The following is a 13,952-nucleotide window of genomic DNA, read 5'->3' as shown; positions in this document are numbered from 1 at the left end:
CCCCTCGAACCACCTCAATCGCGACTTCCCATTCGATCCACACCTATCTGACGCTGCACCTTCCCATTGCGAATTGACGGCACAACCGCGCTTTGCCGCGCCCTTTCGATTGCTTGCGTTTGCTTAGCCGTCGTTACTGGCATCGTCTGACAGACTTTGCTACTTATCTTACGCTCTAAAGTCATCGCACTCACGCGGTGCACCCTCATCGCCGCAATGAGGTTATCACCTTTGTTCCTGTTCCTGGGCTCGACCCTGCTATCCGGGGTTCAAGCAGCAGAGGCAGACAAGGATGAACGGGAGAACACCTACTTCAACTCCATGAAAGTGCCACCAATACTCGAGCTAACGCCGGATACTTTCGACAAGGAGGTCAAGGCCTCGCAATTCATGCTTATCAAGCACTACAGGTACCCGACCATGTTATCGCTTACCCGCCCTTCGCGCAACGTGCTTACAATGGAATAGCCCTTACTGCCCGCATTGCATGGACTATGCGCCGATATACCAGACCCTCTACGAGTGGTACTACACCTCGAAGCCCGAGTCCAAGGAGGACAAGACCTTTACCGAGCTCTACGATTTCCGCTTCGCCACGATTAACTGCGTGGCCTACTTCGATCTTTGCGCTTCCCACAACGTCGCGTCGTACCCTAGCACCATCCTCTACAAGAATGGCGAGCTGGCCGAGTTGATCAAGGGTGTCAAGGACATTGACCAGATCAGCCCCATCCTCGAGAAGTACCTCGAGGCGGCCAAGCCCGGAACCAGGCCCCGCAGCCTCGAGTATCCCGAGCCTGGCGACAAGACCTCTCCCGAAAAGGCAGCCTCTGGAAAGACCGACGATTCGAAGAAGTCTGTGGACGACAAGGCCGACGCCAAGACGGATGCCAAGACTGATAGCAAGACTCCCGCAAAGGCCGACGAGAAGACGCCGCCCAAGGAAGAGACCAAGGCCCCCCCGAAGGCTCCTCCCGCGAAGGAGGACGATAAGCCTGCGGGCAAGACCGATGCGAAGGCTGACACCAAGGGCGATGCCAAGGACGACGCGAAGACTGGTACAAAGACTGACGCAAAGGCCGACGCCAAGGCAGATGCGAAGCCCAGCACCACCGAAAAGGCTATCGCCGTTCCTACCAAGGCCGTCGTTAAGAAACCTACAGTCACGCCTAACAAAGAAGGTGCCTCTGTGCCCCTGAGTGCCGAGAGATTCCAGACCTTGGTCACCATGACCCAGGACCCCTGGTTTGTCAAGTTCTACGCGCCCTGGTGCCATCACTGCCAGGCCATGGCACCTAACTGGCAGCAACTGGCCAAGGAAATGAAGGGTCGTCTGAATATCGGAGAGGTCAACTGCGACGTGGAGACCAGACTCTGCAAGGACGTCCGTCTCCGCGGCTACCCCACGATCCTCTTCTTCAAGGGTGGCGAGCGTGTCGAGTACGATGGTCTGAGAGGCCTCGGCGACTTCGTTCACTACGCTAACAAGGCCATCGACATCAGCGAAGGAGTACTGGATGTAGACGCTGAGTCCCTGGCGGTTCTCGAGGAGAAGGAAGAGGTCATCTTCATCTACTTCTACGACCATGCCACTACGACTGAGGACTTCATGGCTCTTGAGCGCATCCCTCTCAGTCTGATTGGCAGGGCAAAGCTTGTGAAGACCAAGGATCCCGTTCTTTTCGCCCGTTATAAGATCACTACCTGGCCTCGCCTGCTCGTTTCCAGAGAGGGCCGCCCTACGTACTACCAGCCGCTGACACCCAAGGAGATGCGTGATATTCACCAAGTCTTGAACTGGATGAAGTCAGTCTGGCTTCCGATTGTTCCCGAGATGACCGCCTCCAACGCCCGCGAGATCATGGATGGCAAGGTTGTCGTCCTCGGAATTGTCAACAGGGAAGACCAGGAAGGTTTCCTCAGAGCCAAGCGCGAGTTGAAGAGTGCTGCCAACGAGTGGATGGATAAGCAGATCCAGAATTTCCAGCACGAAAGGCAAGAGCTTCGAGATGCCAAGCAGCTCAGAATCGATGAGGCCGATGACCGCGGCGATGGGCGTGCGTTGCGCGCAGCCAAGGCCATCCGCATCAACATGGACAAGTCGGACCGCAAGCAGGTTGGCTTTGCCTGGGTCGACAGTGTCTTCTGGCAGAGGTGGATTCGCACCACCTACGGCATTGACACTAAGGACGGAGACCGTGTCATTATCAACGACGAGGATGTAAGTACAGCCGACATACACATGCGTATGAGCAGCCAGACTGACTTGTCATTTAGAACCGCCGCTACTGGGATACCACTATTACTGGCAACAACATCCTTTTGTCTCGGACGTCGATCTTGGAGACCATTAACAAGGTCGTCTCTTCGCCGCCCAAGATCAAGCCTAAGCTCACCATCTCGAGCTTTGAGAAGATCTTTTTTGACATTCGCGTCACCTTTGTCGAGCATCCCTACCTGACCATGGGCTGCATCCTTGGCCTGGCCTTTGGAGCCTTCTCATGGTTCCGCAGCCGCTCCCGCAAGGGCCGTGGCGGCCACTTCCGCCTGGAAGAATCATGGGGCAACAAGGAGCTGATGAAGGAGGGTCTCCTGGGACCCAATGGCAACGGCAAGGTGGACTAGAAGTTGAACTTGCTCGAACAGGAATGGAAGAGGCTGGAGGAGCAGCGGTGCCTTGCACAGCATGATCTTGGCAAGTTGGACTAATGGGAAGGCCATGAATGAGGCTACGACGATTTGGGGAACATTGACGTCAAAAGGGTGTGTCTTTTTTTTGCTTTTCTTCACGTCCACGACGGGAAAGCAGATGACGTATTAAAAACCCAAAGCATTGAGGTGAACTACTCACGGAGTTGACGGGGACTTTTTTTCTTTTCATTTTTCTTTTTCCCGCTGCGTGTCTGTGTGTCTCTCTCTCTCTTTGGTGTGGGAATTGGCCGATATGGCCTAGAGGTCTGTATAATAAATACTCCTTACGTTTGGCAGCGGCGGTGGCAGCGGAGGAGGAGGAAATACAACCAACGCCCCCGCGTCTACATGCCACTTTGACAGATTATACATTGTTTATTTGACATTTTCACTCGTCATGACTCTCGGTCTTGAGATGTGCGTAGCCTTTGGGCACAGTCTTTGCAGTGAGTGACTTTGCTGAAATGGTATGTTGCTCGAATGACTTGGTGTGACATGATAGTAGTATTGTTCACTTGGGCTCGCGATCCTGAGGACCCGGGTATTTCAGGGGATGTGGGTGTAGAAAGGGTAGTAGTGGTTGAATGAGAAGCTATTGATTCATTGTTACACACACACGAGACATTGGACCGGAAGAGGCTGCTTTGTAAAATCCCACCCAGAAACAGTCATTTGTTTCCTCCCAGCTCTAAATTCCAAACTGTCCCCACCACATCGTTCTTTCGCTTGTTTCTGTAATCCGCCCCAAATCTGGTTTTGTTTTTCTCCTCTTCTCCTACTTTTTTGTTGATTCTGTTTTACGTCCTACAAACGGAACACCGATCATCGTCACACCGTTTTTCTTTTACGTGTAAATCTCATCAGTGAAGCTGTTGAGAGACAGACCCTCCTTTGCGATATCGTCCACGTCGACGAGGAAGTCGAGCGGCATCTCAACAATATTGCCACGCACGCGCTGCAACCAGTCCTTGACCTCGCGCACGCCGCCGGGGAACTCCTCGCGCACGACGTGGCCGTACTCGACCTTGCCGCGGTTGGCCTCCTCTTCCTTCTGCTTGTCGTCCTCCTTCTTGGCGCCGGGGATGATGAAGTACTTGGAGAAGAACTCGTCGTAATCCTTCCAGGTGCGGACGCGGTCGTTGGGAACGTTGTGGAAGACCTTGGTAAAGACTTCGGTGTTTGTGCGGGCCGTGCCTTGCCAGAGGTCCCAGAACTCGCGCGACATGGGGTCGCGGACGAGGCGGTCGGCGGGGGAGTCCCAGTCGTATTCGTTGGGCCCGCGCTCGATGGAGGTCCAGTTGCCGTTGGGGCGGTCGCAGGGTTGGTCGGGCAGGAGGCCGAGGTGCTTGCGGAAGATTTGGCGGCGGAGGGAGGTGGCGAACTTGGAGGCCGTGTAGGGGCGTCCGGCCATCTCGGACTCGATAGGGGTGGGATCCTCGATAACGACGGCGATCTCCGAGTCGTGGGTGCCGAGCTGGGAGCGGTCGTTGAGGTTGGCGGAGCCGCAGATGACGAGGCTGTCGTCGGCGATGAGGAGCTTGGAGTGGATGTAGAGCTCCTCGCTGACGTAGGCGTCGAGCTCGGCCTCGGGCTCGCCGTGCCAGGGGACCGAGTGCAGGTCGCGGCCGCTGTCCATGTAGCACGCTGAGACGGTGTCCCAGGTCTGGTCCGAGACGCGGGAGGCGGCCTCCTGGTAGCGCTCGTACTGGGAGTCGCCGCGAGTGCCGTAACCCTGGCCCTGTTCGCCGTAGCCGGCGCCGACGTTGTCGTCGTGCTCGCGGCGGGCGTCCTCGTAGCGGACGCCGGAGCGGCCTTCGGCGTCGGCCATGGTGGAGGAGATGTTGATGCGGTCGTAGTTGCGGAGGTTGTAGAAGCGGATGTAGCGACCCGGGTCGTCGATGCCGCCTTCGGAGCGGAGGGTCTCGATGATGGAGTGTCCGCCGCGGGAGATGGAGTTATATTGGAACTCCATGATGGCGCGGGTGCCGAGGGCGTCGTCGGCCTTGAGGTCACCGGCGAAGGCAGGGACAGCGGGCATGGCGACGATGACTTTGAAGTCTTCGCCGTTTTGGTGGGCGCGGATGATGCGGTCCACGATGGCGCGGCCGATCTTGTTGGTGACGGGGTGCTGTTCTTTGCTGGTGGCCGTGATGAAGAACTTCCTATTGTGTTAGATGGCGTGCGGATGAAGTTGAGGGAGGAAAAGGGGAAGGGGGAGTGTACCTGGTTCTCCATGTAGACGTAGTGCTGAGCATTGGTAATGGCATGCATGTAGGCGTTCGCAATTGAGTGCTCGGTTGGGTGACCAGCAGACCACTCCGTGCAGCTGTGATAGTCCATCAGTATCTCATTCTGTCAAGATAAGAATGTTGATTACCTTCGGGTGAGCTGGATGTTGGCAGCACGGTTGCCACGGTCGACTCTAACGGGACCGTCGTCCTGGTTGTCGTCACTGACTGCCATGCGACTGATACCTCGGTTGATACGCTCAGAGAGATCGCCAAAAAGGTGGCTGGTATGGCCACCACCGCCGAAGAGACCACCGCTCTCCGTCTCATTCTCGGCGATTCTGCCGGCGTCCGCGTTGGCGGCTGCTCCTCCCAGAGCCTGGTACTTTCCAGGGTTCTTCTTGCCGTACTTCTCGCCGTAGATGAAGTTCCTACTCACTGTCAGTTCTCAACTTTGCAACCATTAGGAATACCAGTTTTCTAGTACGGACCATCTATCAACGAAGTGGTCTGCCAAGTTTGCCACGATAGGACCGCTCAAGCTGAGACTGACATCGGACCAGCCCATGCGAGAGCTCTTGGTGCGGTCGACTGTTGCAATGTTAGCATAGAGAATAGGCATAGCCTTCCAGACTTCACTCACGCTTGTTCTGCTCCCAGTTGTCGACGTCAGCAAAGTCGTAGACACGGGCATTGTTGTAGTCTTGGCCAGGGAAGATAACGGCATCCAGGTTGCCGGGGTGGGCGTCCGCAATGGGATGACCTGTTCCTGTTAAACACGGCTCGTGTAAGTTTTAAAGATAACCTCAACTTACTGTTGGTGTCCCATCTGCCAAAGCCTATAAAACTGTTAGTGAGTGACATCTACACTTGGCATCACAACTTACACATATCGAGACCTCCCATGAAAGCAATCTTGCCGTCAATCAGGCAGAGCTTCTCGTGATGGGCCCAGAACAGGGTGACTCCATCGGTGGCGGTACCGTAGATGGCCTTGATGGCATCGCCGGAAGCCTTGGACAGAGTGAAGGTGTTGACGTTCATGTTGGCGAAGTTCTGCTTGAGCTCAGCCTGGAAGTCGTATCCGGTGGGCACATGGTCAGGGTGTCGAAACACGCCAATGTTGGGATGAAGGCTTTCCAGGTAGGTCCTTGTGTGCTTGATGAGAATGTCAGCATGACTCGATTTCTATGAGCACATATTGTTGATATATTGACACAACTGATATTGACTTACAGAGGACTTGACTAGTTGTCGTTACTTGTTAGCATGGGGTTCAGATGACTGCTTGGCGTTGGGATCACTCACGGGTCAAGGCGGCTTCAACCTCCTTGTACACGATGATGTTAATCTTGACACCCCTCTCGGCAGCGGCCTTGAGCAGGTTATCGATGCGGTAACGCTCATTCTGAGAGGGAGGGCGGCGCAGGTACAGCTCCGGGCTCAGCCACCAATCCAAGATGTAAATGCTCTCGCGAGCCTCTGTAGCTCATTTAGTCAGGGAGAGATGATTCGTATTTGGAAGTACCAGTATGATCGTAGTGTGAGCTTACGTTCGATAGCTTCGGAAACGGCCCAAAAGTAGGAGCATCCGTCGACGTACCACTTGGCATTGCCGGTGGTCTGAGGCGCAAAAGACTGGAATCTGTTCTCGGCGTGGCCGGCGGGATGGTGCTCATGGCACTCGTGGCCCGAGTGAGTGTGGGCGTGTCGCTCATCCCCAAAAAGGGCGTCGATGCCCCGCTCCACCTTGCGGAAGATGTGATCCATGGCGGCGGGGAGCTGTTTTGTGAGCTGAAATGAGGCCGAGATGGAAGAGTAGACACGGAGCGATGGAAATGAATAAAGGGTGTCACGGAAGAATGTGGGAGTTGTAAGAGTCCCGGTCTAAAGCAGGTGAGTGTCGTTGAAGGAAGCTTTGGAGGAGGAGGGGAACTCGGAGTTGATGTTAGGTAAAGGCGGCGATGAAACAGGGTCCAGAGAGCGACGTCAGAGGGGTAAGTGCATGTGAGTGCGAGGGGAGCTGGGGAGGTAGCCAACTACAAGCTCAGATAGCTACGGATACCCATGGATAGTACCTATTGTCCCCGGTACTTCGCAGATGGGACCCATGCACCTCAGCACCTCTGGACCCAGGTAGATGCGGTGAAGGGAGCTGAAGGTGAGACGACACCAGCGGATGGTCCGTGTGTCCGAACTCCCGTGAGTGGGTAGCCGTGGACCGACAGCCCAGGACTCAGGAGTACCAGGATTTCACATTGTGGATTCAAGAGGCTTATTGGTTATTACTTACCCTCTTTCATGCTCACATCCATGCAGTCTTGATGTGCCTTGGATATCACCGGGGCTTAACTCGATAGAGAGAGAGACTTCCGGCCTCTAGGCACGATGCGAGTTGCAGGACATGCCTGGGTGGGTACCCAGCATTCATATTCTTGTTTGGCGACTCTGAAGATTGAATCGCAACATCGTGTTTCCTGAGTACCAGAGTGCAGTTTCGCGACATTTACATGGAAAGCGGCTTTGCTCATTCGCTGCTCTGGATGTTCATATGCTTGAAAATGCAAGTTTCGCTTGCCCGACCTCCTTTTCTCCGACCATGATCTTGAATATCAGAAGCCCTGTTTCGTTGCTCATCTTGATTCTCAATGTGAGCAGAACCCCATACACCATGCGCCCGTGGTCCATGATCCGTTCAACTCCGCTGTCGCTGTCCACGTCAAGACCATCAATCGTGTATTCGACCCTTCCGATTTTCTCGACTCCTGCACTCGCATCAGCAAAAATCGCTTTTACAGAAGCGTGGTTCTGTTAAGGGCACTTACTGTCGTTCTCTACTGTCGCAGGAGCTTGATCTAAGCTACAGGCAGGCATACAGGTCGTGAGAGTATTTCGTTTCAAGAGGCCGTCGGAAGTGCTTTCGATAACGGGTGTCGATCTCGGAGGTTTCTCACAGTTTGTCATTCTAAACACTGTTAGCATCGTTTCCAGTAGTTAACGCGCAGTTAACCAACCTTTCCAATCATCCAAGACATGAATCCGTGTAAGTAAGTAGTTTTCTTGAATGGATCGATGTACAGTCGCCGCTTCGACGCATCGTATCCCTTATGCTTCTCTGAATGATATGGCCGGGATACCTTGTGCCCATAGTGGCGTCTGCACCTCTTTTCAGTGGTAATCGAGCCTTCCACACCTCTCAAGACTGCGCCACATACAATGGCTGACTATAGGAACTCCAAGTCAGTACCATCAAATATTCCGCTTCGTTTCATGAAATCTTACGCTCCATTCATGGGAGTTGTTAGTCGAATGTTCCATTTGCCACACCACTCCTTCAATTTGTCTTTGACGTATGGGAGTGACCCGAAGCCTCCAACAAGAACAAGAGTGCTGGTGGTTTTCCCTCTCTTTCCCCTTGTCCGAGTTTCTTGGTCAGTCACAAGCTGCAGAATCTTCTCCACCACTGGATCGAAAAGACTTTGCATGTCTTGCCTAGTCAAGAGAACCTTAGACAGGCCTTGGTCGTAGTAATCTGCTAGTCTCGGCATTCCTGCCAGGCCCTCCATCCTGAGGCTAAGTCTCATAGGCCTTCTGCTGGCAGTCTGAACGCTGAATTCCTTCTTCTTATCTTCAAATTGGTCAGCGAATTCACTTCCAGGGCCAGTTTGAGTATAGGGGAGGCAGGTGAACGCTGTTCCGAATTGTTTAGCAAGAAGCTCATGGAGGTTGCGATCAACATATGTCCCGCCGCATTTGCCACCGTTGCCGACACAAAGTTCCTTCAGTCTGAGAGTTTGCGATATCCTTTCAATCTCGTACGTTGTAATGTCCTTTGGTCTTTAGTAAATCAGCCTGACAGGATAAGCAACCGACCTACCACTGTGCCTCCACCAAGATCACAAACCATGACACCACTTCCTTCCTATGAGCTGTCAACACGATGTAAGCATAGACTGCTTTCTCATAACTCACTTCTACAAGATCATGCACATGATTCACGCTGGTTTTCAGAGCCATATGTGCTGCTGCCTCTGGTTCGGGTATGAGCATGATCCTATCAATAGACCTTGACGCGAAGCCTGCGTCCTTTGCTGCAGCCTGTGTAAGAATTTTCGCTTTCTCAGACCACATTGCTGGACCGTGAGCCAAACACCCATCGGGAAGTCCTGCAGATTTTCCCGTCCTATTTGCTCCTCAACTGCGGTTTGGAACGTAGTATACATTCCACGAAGGTAGTCTGTCACGATGTCTTTGGCCGTCTTTCCGGCTGAAGGTTTCATCAAACTATCTTCTAGGCTGCGCTTCAGGTTAGGGTCGTCGTAATCTGAAGGAAGAGCGCTATCGTCAAGCATCAGCTTCGTCCAAGAGTAGCTCTTCAGACCTGACTCCTTCTGATAGCCCCAAACGTCATGTCCAAGATCATCACGGTTCTCGTTCTGATAAGCCATCCGCGAAGGTGCCTTTTCGCAGTGTTAGAACCATGGGTTGCAGCTCCAGGAAACTTCGTCCAGGGGTAGATGTCCCTGAAGTCCGCGGCATTGGACAGAGCGAAACTGATGCCAGAATATATTGTCCCATAGTCGAGGCCAACAACGAGCTTTGTACGCGGTCGAACGGAAATATTCATTTGGCGAATAGATTATGGACAAATTAGCAACAAGTTTCAGATGTAGAATTTGGTTGTAGTACTTCCAGTGGTTTGCATGGATGAGCAGTGTGGTGGAGTATTTATGAGGCTGGATATATTACGCGGTATGCCAAGGAGCATTGTGATCAGCTTTGATGGGCTGAATGATCCAGCTGCTCGGTAAGGGTCTGGTCGGTGAGACATTTCGGTACCAAATCCCTTGCATTCAAGCCAGTCAGTCGCCTCAAAAAGTCCGTGGAATTGATTACAGTCACTAGAGCAAGTCGCCAGGCGGTGTAAGTTGATTGAGATATGCCTGGGTCCGGAGGGAGAGGCCTTGTGACTCCGGGCGATTTACAGGCAAGACACCAATGGTCCAAAGGTTTCTCTGTGCTTAGTGTGCTTACTATAAGAAATGAAAGTCATGTCCTCTTCCTGCAAAAAGAAATCACCACAATCATCAAGATCCAGAAGCAAATATTTCATGCCCTAACTTACGTTTTCTTTCAATTCTCCATCATGGAAAGCCGCCCCATACCCACCTTCAACTCTTCGAGGTGAGGAACCCATATCTACAGCGACGCTCGTGTCGGGCCTGCGATTAGACAAATCGAGGTTGGTAGCTTCTCAGGCCGCCAAAGTGAACGAGCATATCCTAACTTACCGTGCAGCACAATTTGCTTCCGGAAGTCAGTGTCGTCCCAGTCGATAATCGAAGGAACACATTGCTTCAAAAGCACGAGGACCGGCGAAAGCTTCGGCCAGGAAATTTCGAACCTCCGCCGACTTATTCTTACCAAAGCTCGGAAAGATCTAAGCCTCGGGAAAGGAGTGTCGATAATCATGAGGATCATGAGGCTTCCGAGGGTCCCTCGACACACAACAAGGAACCTCAGGGAGTCATGCAACCTCCTTCTCCCGTTTACAGGAAAAGAAGCGAGGGCAGAAGCAACTGGCGACTAGCAGATACTCGTCTCAGCCAAGCAGATTCTGGTCCCAGTCTTCGTAGAAGAGCCAAAGGCACAAGCATCTCCAGAAGAGTCCCAGGATCCGGGCGACTTTCAAAGCTTAGGAGGAATTATTCTTAACCCCCCCGGATCGTTAAGAGGTTTGAAGTTATTGAAGACCACTGTCGAATGTTTTCAGCTCACAGTCACAGCCGGATGCGCCCTGTAAACACCGGCAGGAGTAACAAGAAGGACGAGAACTCATTTTGAAGCTTGAGGATAAGACTGTCATACAGGAAAGATTCATTGATAACCTTCGCGAGCTTGCTGTGGCACAGCTGGCTAGCGAAAATTCAAGTAGATTCGCTGACGACAAAGTTGATTGGTTTTTTCGGAAGCTGTTTAATGGCGACGAGTTTCAAGGATGGATCTGCGACTACATGGCTGCCGAGGATGAGATCACCAACTATGAGGCAATTGTGCGGACTTTACAGCAATCCAAGGTTCTGGCTCCCTCTACCCAAAACGCCGAAACGCACCTACGGAGCATGAGACCTCGTTTCATGCAAGCTCTAGTGGAAGGAGCTTTGGTAAGGGATCTCTGTCAGAAGTTTCTCTCAAACCCCTTCTTCCGATACCCGGAGCATTTTGGAGGTGATATCCTGAGGATGGCCAACAGTGTGTTATCACTGGAAATTGTCAATCGAGGTAGAGCTTGAACTTGACACTGACAAGCGGTTCCAGCGGAGGCATTCGTTGAGTGGCGTCTTAGCACCTACGAAGTCCTAGAAGGACGGGATGGTCAAGACCACGAGACATTGAGGAGCCCTGAGACCTTTCGAAGGTACGCTCAAGAGTTCTACCAAACCAATGGGGTTATCCTGAAGTCACCAATTCAATCTGCACTGGACGAGCTTGCTGGGTACTATGAGGAGTTCTCATCCTAGGCTCAAAAGTTGTGGAAGCTGAAAACATGTATCATGGTTGAGGGTTTGGAGCACCCCAATCTCACAACGTTTTCGGACAGGGAAATGACGGCCCATGAACTGACCAGAAACACCACTGATTATAGCACGGTGCGGCTGAACGAACGACCTGTGCAGGTGCTTGTCAGGCCAAGAATTGTCTCGCGGTCGCTCCGTGATAAAAGCGAGCACGGCGTCGTCTGGTCGCCGGCGGTCGTTTGGATTTGATCTTGCTAGTATGGATACTTTTCTTATGATGAGAATGTAACTAGTAGCACCCCTTTACACTGATTCTTGCCTGGACCTGGAGTCAGATGGCGATATCTTGATCGATATTGCAGAGACCCTAAGCACCTCATATAAGAGAAAGCTCAAGCTCAGTGGGATTATATATCTTCATCGCATCAAGGATGAGCGTGTCAGCAATGGGATCCAGAGGAACTTTGACATGTTTCGTTATCTGCGTGGAGTCAATTTCTTCGGCAACGTTTACCTTGTTATGACTTTTTGGGATGAGCTGAAAGATGTCAGCGTAGGAGAGGAAAGAGAGCGGGAGCTTCTCAAAAAACCTGATTGGTGGGGCGAAATGAAGAGTAAGGGATCGCAGATTCGGCGCTTCAACAATACACAGGGATCCGCCGTTGATCTACTATTGGAGATTTCTGGTTTGCCTCCTGTTGTCCTGCAAGTGCAGAAGGAAATGGTAGACCAAGGCCTCGATGTTACGAAGACCACAGCTGGTGTGGCGCTCAATCATGAGTTGGCAGACTTACGCGCGAAGTTTGAGGAGGACATCAGAGTCTTGCAGGAGAAATATGGAGAAGGCTCGTCTCGAACAGAACATGGCTCTTCAGACGGCCCTTGAGAAGAAGGAAGAGGAAAAGAAGGCGTTAGTTAGGGACCTCATGAATGAACAGGCAGCACTACGAGCTGAGAACAGAGAGGGACAACGGCGCCAAGAGCAGGAATTTACAGATCAGATGATTCGAGTGGAACGGGAGAAGAAGGCTTTGCATGAAAGACTTCAAAGTCTGGAGAAGCAGTCTCAGTCAGAGCAGGATGCAGCGAAGCGTCGGATGGATGAGGTCATGGAAAAGTTCAACAGTGCCTTGGCCGAAATGGAGGGAAAGGCTGGGGCAGCCAAGATTGCTCAAATGGAGAAGGAGAAGATGCAGGTAGAAGTCATGGGCCAAGCGTGGAAGGCCGAGATGGAACGACTGACTGCAGAGATGATCAAGTTGCAAGAGCAACAGAAGCAATCAAGTGCTACGGAGAGAGCATACTTTGACTCGCGTCTTTTGGCATTGCAGACGCAGAAGACGTCGAACACTTCATCTTTCTGGGATAAGTTGTCAGCTTTGACGCAGTTATCAGATTTTCTACTTGGTCTCTTGGACTGGGAGTGAGGACGGATTCGGTGGCGCTTTTGCGAATGGTCTCAACGAGCAATGTTCTGTTAAAGTCAAGTTACTTGCATAACAATCGCTGATTCACAAAATGAATGCAAACGATTGAAAATTTGCTGGTAACTCGGGCGCTTCTCTTCTCATTTTCAGCTTGAAGACCTGCACGTTTGTATGGCTTTAGTTGAGCGGTGCGGGGGAGTGAGTCAAGGAACCATGTTAAGGATGTTGTTCGTAGTTTGCCTGACAACGACATTACCTTCTCTTCAGCACCAGCTTTAAACTTGTTTGCTCCACTTCCAAGACAGATCATCCAGGGGTCCAGCTGGGCCAAGCACCTGCCACCTGGACTCGGACACGTGCCGTGCGTTCCCGGTGACAAATTACATTGTAGGGCCGAGTCCCGGTCGTGAAACGGGCTAGATGGAAACATTAGAAGTTGATGATTGAGACAAGATTAACGGAGGCGAAGAACATTCATGGAAGCAATGGAACTAGGAAATTATTGCGACTGCCAACAGCCGTTGAAGCGTGTATCCGTAGGGCCGGTTACCGGCCCAGCTTCCTGGTGCGGAATTGTCGCAGCGAATATGTTACCCTTCCTACCTATTATGAGATGCTACAGGTGCTTGCTTGGCCGAAGTGTCACAATCCATCGCATTCATCCTTCTAATTCTACTACATGTGGGGTGCGGTTTGTCTGCCAGCTTTCTCTACGGCCCCTTGCGCCGGGAATTCCCTCGTAGCGGCTTCCTCATCCTGTGGGCTTGGGCCACCAAGACGCTAATCCCACCTTAAAGACAACCCGGACTGGGGCTAACCTATGGAACTGGCAAGAGCCATTGAAAAAAGGAACCTACTACCTGCACGAATTGACTCTTGTCACCAATTCCTTTCCGTTGACCTGATATCCTCAACGTCTCTCTTGAGCTCAAATCTCCACTTGTCTCCAGTCTCCCGTCTCCAGACACTTTTGCGACTCTTGATCAATCAATTGACCCATTGAGTCACACGGGCTCTTCCACACTCAACCTAACACCGTCTCATACCCACGTCTGATGCTGAGTCTCTTGAAGCTGAGGTGAGCTCTT

General features: G+C 52.2%; 6 protein-coding genes across 6 annotated transcripts; 4 read left to right on the top strand and 2 right to left on the bottom strand.

Annotated features, from left to right (window-relative positions):
- Nucleotides 1-216: 216 nt before the first annotated feature.
- On the top strand, nucleotides 217-2,625 carry BDP55DRAFT_632842 (thioredoxin; the record flags this gene model as incomplete). The annotated part of the gene is made up of 3 exons (XM_060572474.1): nucleotides 217-410; nucleotides 469-2,221; nucleotides 2,278-2,625. 3 exons carry the CDS (start codon nucleotides 217-219, stop codon nucleotides 2,623-2,625), a joined length of 2,295 nt encoding a protein of 764 aa, XP_060428782.1.
- A 499-nt stretch (nucleotides 2,626-3,124) lies between these two features.
- Nucleotides 3,125-6,965, bottom strand: BDP55DRAFT_666266 (uncharacterized protein). Its single transcript, XM_060575092.1, has 10 exons — nucleotides 6,473-6,965; nucleotides 6,228-6,401; nucleotides 6,156-6,166; nucleotides 5,807-6,077; nucleotides 5,735-5,758; nucleotides 5,563-5,682; nucleotides 5,411-5,510; nucleotides 5,069-5,350; nucleotides 4,915-5,017; nucleotides 3,125-4,849 (listed from the first exon to the last, which is right to left on the bottom strand). Exons 1-10 carry the CDS (start codon nucleotides 6,687-6,689, stop codon nucleotides 3,536-3,538), a joined length of 2,616 nt encoding a protein of 871 aa, XP_060428781.1. The 5' UTR covers nucleotides 6,690-6,965; the 3' UTR covers nucleotides 3,125-3,535.
- A 501-nt stretch (nucleotides 6,966-7,466) lies between these two features.
- BDP55DRAFT_694516 (uncharacterized protein) lies at nucleotides 7,467-9,367 on the bottom strand (the record flags this gene model as incomplete). Its single annotated transcript, XM_060577363.1, has 7 exons — nucleotides 7,467-7,684; nucleotides 7,745-7,779; nucleotides 7,998-8,114; nucleotides 8,202-8,749; nucleotides 8,797-8,841; nucleotides 8,892-9,052; nucleotides 9,073-9,367. 7 exons carry the CDS (start codon nucleotides 9,365-9,367, stop codon nucleotides 7,467-7,469), a joined length of 1,419 nt encoding a protein of 472 aa, XP_060428780.1.
- Nucleotides 9,368-10,933: 1,566 nt separating this feature from the next.
- BDP55DRAFT_729424 (uncharacterized protein) lies at nucleotides 10,934-11,440 on the top strand (the record flags this gene model as incomplete). Its single annotated transcript, XM_060579565.1, has 2 exons — nucleotides 10,934-11,171; nucleotides 11,238-11,440. The coding sequence occupies 2 exons, from the start codon at nucleotides 10,934-10,936 to the stop codon at nucleotides 11,438-11,440; spliced, it is 441 nt and encodes a 146-aa protein (XP_060428779.1).
- On the top strand, nucleotides 11,426-11,762 carry BDP55DRAFT_666256 (uncharacterized protein). Its single transcript, XM_060575091.1, has one exon. The coding sequence runs from the start codon at nucleotides 11,474-11,476 to the stop codon at nucleotides 11,684-11,686; it is 213 nt and encodes a 70-aa protein (XP_060428778.1). The 5' UTR covers nucleotides 11,426-11,473; the 3' UTR covers nucleotides 11,687-11,762.
- Nucleotides 11,763-12,273: 511 nt separating this feature from the next.
- BDP55DRAFT_729423 (uncharacterized protein) lies at nucleotides 12,274-12,864 on the top strand (the record flags this gene model as incomplete). Its single annotated transcript, XM_060579564.1, has 1 exon — nucleotides 12,274-12,864. One exon carries the CDS (start codon nucleotides 12,274-12,276, stop codon nucleotides 12,862-12,864), a length of 591 nt encoding a protein of 196 aa, XP_060428777.1.
- Nucleotides 12,865-13,952: the final 1,088 nt, after the last annotated feature.

This window comes from Colletotrichum godetiae (assembly GCF_030913485.1).
Source record: "Colletotrichum godetiae strain CBS 193.32 chromosome Unknown BDP55scaffold_24, whole genome shotgun sequence".
Taxonomy (NCBI): Eukaryota; Fungi; Ascomycota; class Sordariomycetes; order Glomerellales; family Glomerellaceae; genus Colletotrichum; species Colletotrichum godetiae.
This window is presented reverse-complemented; position numbering and strand designations above follow the sequence as displayed.